Raw genomic sequence first — 9,420 nt, 5'->3', positions numbered from 1 at the left:
CGGCGGCCGCGCTGGGGGGAAGCATGGGGAAGGCGCCGGTGAAGGAGAGGGGGAAGCTCTGGGCAGCAGCTGTAGCTGCTGCTGCTGCGGCATGAACGGTAGCAGACAGGGACAAGAGGGAGGTAGAGAGAGGAGGGACACAGGGAGCGATGCTGCCGGCGGAGGGAACTCTGAGGGCGGCGTCAGCATGGGCGAAGGTGGCTGTGAGCAGGGCAGAGCCGTGGTGGGGCACGTCCGAGGAGAGTCTGCATGGGGTGGCGTCGGCGGCATGGAGTCCGTTGGGCTGCAGCAGAGCAGCCGGGAGGTGGTGAAAGGCGGCTGCCCAGTGGTGAGGGTGCAACGGGTGGTGATGGTGGGCCATGGAGGAGGTCATGGCAGCGGCTTCTTTTTTTGCTCAGGTGAGACACGAGTCTAACACGCAGGGGGTCGGACGTGTCAAGACCTTCCACTGAAGTCAGGTACCTTGCGACTTCTGTCAAGCACTCCCGGAAGCCGATGCTCATGAAATCCATGGCCAGGGAATGAGCGTCAAAATAACCTGCAAGGGGAGGGCAAGAGATGCGTTGAGTGTGGGGCTGGATTCCTGGCTGACGTGAGGTGAAACTGCCAACCCAGTCCAGGCTCAGCCACCAGATCTCCCATTTACGGGTTAAGATGTGTAATGCGAGAAGTTTGTTCTCTGATCTGTACACAAGCTCTGTGACCATCCCTGTAATGCAATAGGCCGCAGTTGTTTATGCAGACAGTCTACAAATGAAAAGAATTAAACCTGTAAGACATTTAAAAAGATACTCTATGCCTCTCCTGAAATTCCTCAGGAAGATCCTGCAGTGCAGTGTTGATCCTGTGTGTGTGAACAAGACATTCAGCCACACAAAGAAACAGGCTGGAGATCAGGGAGCTTGCGTGTACCCCTACACTGGCATTCATTGTAATGCTTTCAAACTATTTCTTGACATTGTGAGATAGTTGTAACTGCTGCCGGGGTCCCATCTACTTCACAGAGTCATTAAGAGAATATGACATACGGTGTTACTTAACTGCAAACTAAAAACATCTTGTGATGACTCTGCACACACACAATAAAAAGCTTTACTGAGAAAACGTTTTATGTAATGCCATTGCTAATTTGGAGATGGAAGACTGACAGTCATATGGCCCATGAGGTATTTCAATAAACAGCAACTGGAGCTCCACAAGCTTGGGACAAAAAAGCATTTGGAAAAAAAAGTCTTATTAAATGCACATGAAAAGATACCTCCTTTCTAAAAGAGTCTAACTTGTGTGTAAGTTGCAGCTCTTCAACCACAAAAACCTATTCCAGGTTTTGGAATTTTCCTATTTTAGTTTAAATGTAGTCTCCTTGGGGAAATAATATCCTATCCATTCCCAAGCTGGCATGGTGTTTTTCTTCTTGCTTTCAATGAAAATTTTTAGGTATGTATGACTATGATGTGTGTCAGAAGACCAAGTGCCCTTACTACGGAGGAATGTGGCAGCAATACCTTGTACTCTCTGTCATGAAATAATCTCTGCCTTTCTGAAAAATGCAAGATAGTTTTTTTTTTCACTTGTATCAACTTTAAAGTTAGAAAGGAGTGTTTCCATTGCTGCATGCCCACATTCCAGAATTAACCTGGGCACATATACAGATGTCGCCCCAAATTCCCTGCCCACTATGCATCTCTTCTTGACAAATCATGATGGCACTTTTGCTGTAGGCCACCTTGCTCATCTGAACCTGAGAGAAACTCTGGCTAGGCCAGCAGATCAGCGAGCATGACAGATGAAAGACTTCTGTCAGCAAACGCTGATTCCCCACAGCTTTTTCCTGCCGGGTCTGCCGTGACCAAGTTATCTGTGGAAATGCCACTGTGTGAGTGAACTCCTGAGAAACAAAGGCCAGGCAGGCCAGCAGAGGTGAGACTGCAGGGCACCTTCTCAGGTACCAGTCAGCCTGACATAAGGACTGCCGCTGCGCTGGAGGCTCCAGAACCTCCAGTGGCTTCAGAGGGGCTGATGCACAGCCAAAGCCACCTCCCAGCTTTGGCCATGAGTCAGCCAGCTTGGGAGCCCTGAGAGCACTCAGCTCAAGCCAGGGCTTCCTGGCCTCCCTCCCTCTGGACTGGAGGAGATGTGGGGGATGTGGCTGTCACCAGCTTCCCCTGACTCTGAGCTGCTGGCTCTGTGACGAGCCATCCCAATGCCCTGGTGATCTTGGCTTTCTTTCAGTCTCCTATGGTGGCTGAGACATGAAAACAGAGGGTAGATGAAAGCTGGGACTCTCAGGCTCCACTATGTTTTGATGGTTATCTTTCCCAGGTTTCCCCTTTGCTGGCTTCCCTCTTCTGAAAGAGACTTAAAAACGTTGTTTCTCATTTCCTTCCAAAACCCAAGAACATCCTCCACCACCACCTACACGTGTAGATGCCAGTGTTTTGTACTGAATGGGAAGTCCCAGTTTTACTTCAGCTGTCCTGGTGACCCACCTGCACTGCACACAGGACTCTGGTCATTTGAGCTATATGACCCTATGCTGCTGACCCAGGTGTCAGTCACTCAAGCTAAATTTGCAGTGAAGCTGCAATAAAACCACACCGAGGTCTCAGCAAGCGACTCAGTGTTGACAAATCACTCCTCCCCTGTGCTTGCTTGCACCATCAGCGAAAAGCCCTGGCCTTATACTGAAACAGTAACTCAATGTGCACAGAAGACCACTACCCACACCTGCATCAGGGTGATGGAAATGCAGAGTCCACAGAGGACCTCAGAGGCATCTGCCTGCCCACCCAGGCAGCTCTGTAAAGCAGGGAAGAGACAGGAGCCATATCGTGTTTTCTTCCACTGCGCCCACCTTGGGCTCGGTGTGCTGAGCAGTGGCCAGCTCCACTCCAACTTGCTGAGCCCCATCATGGATGTCCTCCTTTCTACATGAGGAGGACGATGAGCTCTCCCCTGCTCTCTCCCTTATGCAGGAGAGCATAAGGGCATCAGGACCCATTTCTCCTACCTGTAATTATAGTTTTTGTCCATGAGAAAAACGATGGAACTCGTTTTTTTTGCTGATACAAAAAAACCTTCTAGCTCACAAGAGGAGTTACAAAGTGGGAATAGTTACACTTGCAAATAAAACAAACATCTGCTTTAAAAACACCCTAAGAAATTATATTTAAAACTGGTTGCAAAATAAAACATTAAGTGAGCAGGAAATGCAGGCTTAAGCTTTGCCCGGTACTAATTCTCAAACCTCTTTTTCTTACAGTTCCTTAATCCATGCAGTGAGATTAGTCTTATCTCTGGGACAGAAGGAGAAGATAAAGTTGTAGTATTTGTGAAGAAATCAGGTATTCTCTTGATGGGCCACCCGCTACGGACCATGGTGTGGAAGGCAGCTGCAGAAATAAGGTTGCGTCGCCTCTCCCTGCACCCCCAACACTTAATCCTTCTCTGGACTGCCACAGGCACATGGGTGTGTGTGGGTGTCAGCCAGGGCAGGAGAGGCATGACAGCAGTGGCCGACAGCACAAGAGACCAGACCACAGGACCTGGGACTGCTAACAACATTCAGCTTGTTCAGCTGCAGCCAGAGGCCAGGGCTCTGCCAACACCTCTCTCTGCCCCACAGTTCCCATCCCAGGTGCTTTGTCCCCTGCCCCACCAGCTGGGCCACCTGACCTGATCCAGTTATAAAAAAAATCCCCTGCATACTTCTTTTGGGCAGGGAAGTAGGGGAAGGAAGCCTCCTGTTAAATTAGGTCTCCAAATGGGTTCATCTCGTAGACCTCCCACTGTTGGTGCAGACACTGGAGGGGTAGAAGCTGCTGCATCTCCTCAGATGAAAAATGTGCAGCATGACGTGGGGGTCAGGCTGGGATAGCTGAGTGGAACATTGCATGGGGAGGAAGATATGAACAAGCCACTGCTTCCCTCAGCAGCTGAGCGTTGTTTGCTCCATGCACCGAGTGAGACAGAGCTTGTGGAATGCCAGCACGCAACCACGCAATTAAAGACAGCACCATCACGCACACACGCACAGGATCCCAATCCAGATTTCACAAGCATGATAAATTCCGGTGTTTCCTCACTTCCAAGTTTTACCAACTAAATAGTGCCTTCTCAAGGACTTTTTAGATACATACGTTAACCTCTTTTTTAATTTTGCACATTTTCCAAGGAATCAAGAGGCATGTCTGTTACATGATGGGCACTAAAATTCCTTTCATCTCTTATGGAACAAGTTACCCATAAATTTTAAGCTTAAATGGACTCCTAGAAAAAACTTCTTAACACCTAGAAAAAATTATGTCAGCTTGGTGTCAATTTTCACAAATAACAGAACACCAACCTTCAGCATGCTTTCCTATAGCCATCTGTTTGTTAAGCATGCACTGATTCTAAGCTGGGTTTTTTTTATTGCTGCAAGGTACAGAAAGAAGCAGTAATTCAATCATGCGCTAAAAGCTTTAATCAAAAAAGGAAAAGCAGCTTCTTTTCTAGCCTTTACCTATATGGCATAGTGGGTGAATGAAAAATCATCTGGTTTCCATTACAACAATTTGAACCATGATCACAGCTGATGGCATGGGACGTGGGACTGCACTTACGGGATGCCAGCAAGCTTTTTGCTCCAAATAAGTTCCAAAATCATGACTACACAGAACACCTCGTGGGTGGCTGAAATCATTTGGCCTCCAGCCTCGAGACTGTCAGCTTGCACAAGTGAGGTACGCTCGACTCCCAGCAGTCGGCTGATCTAGTGGGTCAGCCAGTGCAGCTACTGCGTCACACCAGCACCCACTAACAGGGAGCTACCCAGGCCTCTGACACACATAGTATAGAAATATGAGCGCAGAGAGCACTGCTAGCCTGTCTGCTTTATCAGGTACCTGGAGATGCATAGAGTAAGACTGGGTTTTGTTCTGGTGAATGAGACGGTCTAACCTGGCATTGAACAGTCTTTCCACAACAAAGAAAATATTTAAACGTAAATGAAAGTTCCTCTCTATTCACTTCCTTCGGTATAGCTCCTGGATAATGAGGTTTAGCATCAGTTTTGTGCTACACAATTGTTGCCACAAACCTCCTGTTTATGTTTGGTGTTTGTGTATTTATTTTGTCTCCCTGTGCAGATTTCAGTGCTCTTTGGAAACCCCAAACAAATCTCTGACTGGGCTGCCTGTGAATGAAGCCTTTACTCCCACAGTGTTATGAAAGCAAACACAAGCCCAGGGTCAAGTGCTTCTTTTGTCCCAGTAGTTCTTTCCCACGAGTTCAATCCTGCCATTAGCATTGATTTCCACTCCTTTAATCTGGAAACGCCTATCACAGCTCCTCAAAGCATTTTTTTTCTGAGATTTCCCCAAATATTAGAAAACAAATCATTGGCTCCTTACCTTTACCTCCCGTTGCCTGCAGCATCTTCAGATGATCCACTGTCATTTGCAGTATTTCCGCTTTTTCTAATTTGGCAGATCCCTTTGAGATAAGAGACATATATAAATAAAGGCTTACGAGTACTAGAAACTTTAATTTGATATACTTTCTACTGAGCTCAACCTTATGGTTTCAATTTCCCCTATCATTAGGACATTCTCAGCTTAATTCTTTTGTAAGCATCTGCTTCCCAGACTTTGTCTACGGACTAACACTGTCTCCTCTCTAGTGATACAAGCAGCAGCAGCAGCACAATTTTGCTTTATTAGGGCTACAGCTCAGTGTAGCTCTGGCCCTGAAGGTAGTGTAGAGATGACATCTTCATGAAATGAGAAAAACATGTAACTTCCTGGACTTCCTTTTTAAGGACAATCACAACTAGAGAGCTGGCAGAGCGGATCTGCATGCAGACCCTGCTGCGACGCTATTCTTTGCGCTGTTACCGGTAGGTGTCCCTGCGGACACACACCCAGCACTATCCCGCTCCTAATCGCCTGCTCGTTTTCGACATGTCACTTGGCTGCTGAGTATTCCGTTCTCACTCTCGACTGAAAAAACCGCCGCACAGTCCACAGTATTCTAAGTTAGTGACAGGCCTAGGTTTCAAGGACATGAAGCTAAATATCGTGAAAAAGAAAGAATGTAGCTCCTCTGCCAGTAAAAATCCTTTCTGATACTGAGGGTGGCTCACAGAGCTACAATAGGTACTGGAAAAGTACAAATGCAACTCAAAAGGTAGTATTAATATATTAATCTATAAATAAAACTATTTTGCCTGGTAGCATTCCCTTCAATATCTGGAGCACACCCAGACAACACAAATGTTATTCCAGTGCAAGAGATCGTCCCTTGGCATCAGTTAAAATCAGGACTGCTCAAGCTGCAGCCACCGGCGATCCTGCGAGCTAATTATTTTCTCTTAGTTATGATCTGGGTCACCTCAATGTCTCAGCCAGCTTCACCCAGGCTGCACACGCATGAGTTAGGCAAGGCTTACACCCTTTCCTCCGCAACTCCACAGCGCTCATCTCTGCGACAGGCTCCAGAGCAGCACTGTGATTTGGGGAGGGAGGCGGAAGCGAAACTAAACCTCCAACTTGGAAACTTCAGTGAGCTGAATGTCAAGGAGCTGGAAAAGCACTGATGACTTTGTCCTTGGCATATTGCAGGAAAAACGGTGGGACTTTCTGATCCAAATACAGTGCGTGCTCATTTTAACGCCAGTGCATTTTCTTCAATCCGCTTACTGCTTTCAATGCTTTCCTCGTACAAAGGTTTGTATGCCTGTGAATTTTTGGTCAGAATTCCCCATTTTACATGCAACTACATCCTGTAGTTTTCTCAGACTTCATCTTTTCCATAGACACAGTACAAGCCGTCTCAGTGAGAGTGACTAATAGCTAAAAACTGCATGGCGCTGGGTAATTTCCAAAGGCTCTGTAGGACTTGTTTTATAATGTTTGTGGTTTTCAAGAAATAAACAATAAAATGGGACAAACAACTGTTGTCTCTTGCCCCTGTTTATCTAGCTGAAAACATCTCTGTCACCGTTTTGCCAGAACCAATGCAAGGGCACAGTGACAGCTACCAGTTATTAAAAGTGCATTGCAGGTGACACAAGTGATGCTTTCACCAATAGTTCAAATTTCTTTTCAGCCAGCTTTTGTTCAGACCAGGGATGGAACAGGCCTAATACGGCACAGTGTTTGCCACGTAGTTACCACTGACATCCAGCACCTCCCAGTCCTGCTCCCAGATTTTAATTTCTGGGTTTGTTTTTTTATTTTACTGTTACAAAGAAGTCAATTATTATGTATTTTCAGATGTTCCCTTTTTATCGAAACATAGTGTCAATCGCACATATCGGTATATCTTCAGACACATCCAGCAAAACTGGAACAAGGCTAAATATTGAATCAAAGGCCAAAAATAAAAGTCAAGATGTGGGGGAAAAAAGGTCATTCAAATGGCAAAACCAAAATGCCCTTCTTTTTACATAACAGATTTTATTCTAAGTTTTTGGTCTGTAATTTCATGACCAAGTTCCTGGGCCCAAGTTAGCTGGATCCTTCCTGCCTTCCTACTCAATACTTTCTCACTGAAAGTCTGAATAGATCACTGACTTCACACCATGGGCCTATTTCACCTCCTAATGCACTGGCTCTGAAGAGTCATTTTAAAACATGAATAATCCAGACTGTCTGTTCCCTTTTCAGGAAACTGAATTGATTAGTTTGCAATGGAAAATATAAATTGGAAAATAAAGGTTTCTTAAAGTAGGGGCAAAGGAGATGATATTTAAAGATTTAGACAGAAGGCCAATTTACATACAGGTTTGGAGGAGTTTTGTTGAGTTTGTGCAGATTTTTTTTTTAATATGGAGTAAAGCACATTTTTAACAAAACCACTACTGGAATTCATCGAAAGAACAGAGGCAACATGAACACAGTTACCCTTAAGGGAAAAACAAGCCAAAGAATGGAAATGTTTTTCAGCCTTATAATGAATTATGTTTCTAATAGTTTTGCCACAACAAAGCATTTTATTGAAATGCCTGCTTTGTGCCAGATCAGGACACATACAGTATTATTTTAATGAGTTTTACAAGAGAGCTAAAATTGCCAGATGAGATACAGAATATTTTTTTTTAAAAAAAAAAAGGGCTTACTTGTTTTTCAAAAGCAGTTGGCACAAGCCGCCTCAGCTCTGATAAACTGTTATTTATACGATCACGGCGCCTTTTCTCTATAATCTATTCCCAAAAAAAACAAAACACAGTAAGTTTATAAGAAATGTTGAAGGGCAAAATCACAGCACACATGTAAATTGTCAGATGTGAAAACAATTAAATGCAACATACCCCTCTTCTTTTCTTTCTGGCCATGATCTGAGATGTTGTTGTTGGGGAATTTGATCGAATGACAGAACTATTACTTTGCCTGTGAAACAACAGAAGTACGTCAGGTGTTGCACAACTTGACACTGCTCTTTGAAGATACCTAAGGTCACCATATTACATACGCATAGTCCCTCTCATGTCATTTTCAATGCCTGGAAGATGTGCTTGGCATTGCACAGTACTTTTAAAAAGAGAGAGAGAGACATTTCAGTTTTGACTGCCCCAGCACATGTTTTGAATTGACAGAACACTCTGCTGGAAATAAAGTCCTTTTCTGGAGACAGTTCACTGTCCAGCACAGTGGATTTCATTTTCTTTGCATACAAAGACCTGCCTACCAAGTACAGGCTAAAGAACCAAGCCCAAACCCACGTGAACCATCTCTATATGCCAACAGCAGCAGTAAGTGCACGTACCTGATGACACAACCTCTGCCAGGCCTGCTGGGTTTTGACGATCCTACCCATTGCTACACGAGTCAGTGGATGCTCAAGTACAATGCTAGTTGCCCAGCCTAGGTCTGTTGCATTGTCCCACATCAGGGCCAGAATTCAAAATCCACTTTTAAAACTCTACTACCCACGAGTACGAAAAGGTTTTTATTTCATCATGAGTGAGCGAAAAAGATCCAGTAGCTGTTAATACTCTTTTAGGCACTGATGCGGATGAGACAAGGCCCCAGTGCATGAGCCTCCAAATTGGCAGGAGCAGCCCTGGAGCCCCTTGCCACCCCCACACAGTGTCCAGACTGGCCCTCCTCGGGCAAACACCACTGCTGACCCTCGGCTCACACGCCAGGTTTGCTGAAATTCAGTTACTGTGGATCCCTGCTTACTTTCCACGGTTCGTTTCCCACTTGTGATGATTCCCTTAGGTTGTTCGGCCTGCTCAGGAGCGATTTTGGAGAAGGTCTGATTGAAAACGGCAAATTAACTGAAGCTAATGAACTGCAGCCCGCTACTTGAGTGCTCCCCGTAATTTCGAGGCTCGGGCAGTCGGACCGCGGGGCTAATTTTTGGTGCGTTATCAACGAGCTGCCAGCCGACCCGGAGAGAGACACGACAGCACTGCTCTCTGCCCTCGGGGCC

The 9,420-nt window shown here is 45.7% G+C and overlaps 1 protein-coding gene across 1 annotated transcript in view; it reads right to left on the bottom strand.

The window, feature by feature from the left end:
• Positions 1-8,372, bottom strand: part of HEY2 (hes-related family bHLH transcription factor with YRPW motif 2) — a gene marked incomplete at its 5' end in the record, with an annotated part of 8,728 nt that extends 356 nt beyond the window's left edge. Inside the window, 5 exon segments of the mRNA XM_009081641.1 lie at positions 5-392; positions 394-538; positions 5,394-5,475; positions 8,102-8,185; positions 8,294-8,372. Of these exon segments, the coding sequence (XP_009079889.1) occupies positions 5-392; positions 394-538; positions 5,394-5,475; positions 8,102-8,185; positions 8,294-8,372 (778 nt within the window).
• Positions 8,373-9,420: the final 1,048 nt, after the last annotated feature.

This window comes from Acanthisitta chloris, unplaced genomic scaffold (assembly GCF_000695815.1).
Source record: "Acanthisitta chloris isolate BGI_N310 unplaced genomic scaffold, ASM69581v1 scaffold18339, whole genome shotgun sequence".
Lineage (NCBI taxonomy): Eukaryota > Metazoa > Chordata > Aves > Passeriformes > Acanthisittidae > Acanthisitta > Acanthisitta chloris.
The sequence above is the reverse complement of the archived record's forward strand: the minus strand, read 5'-3'. Positions and strand labels throughout refer to the sequence as shown.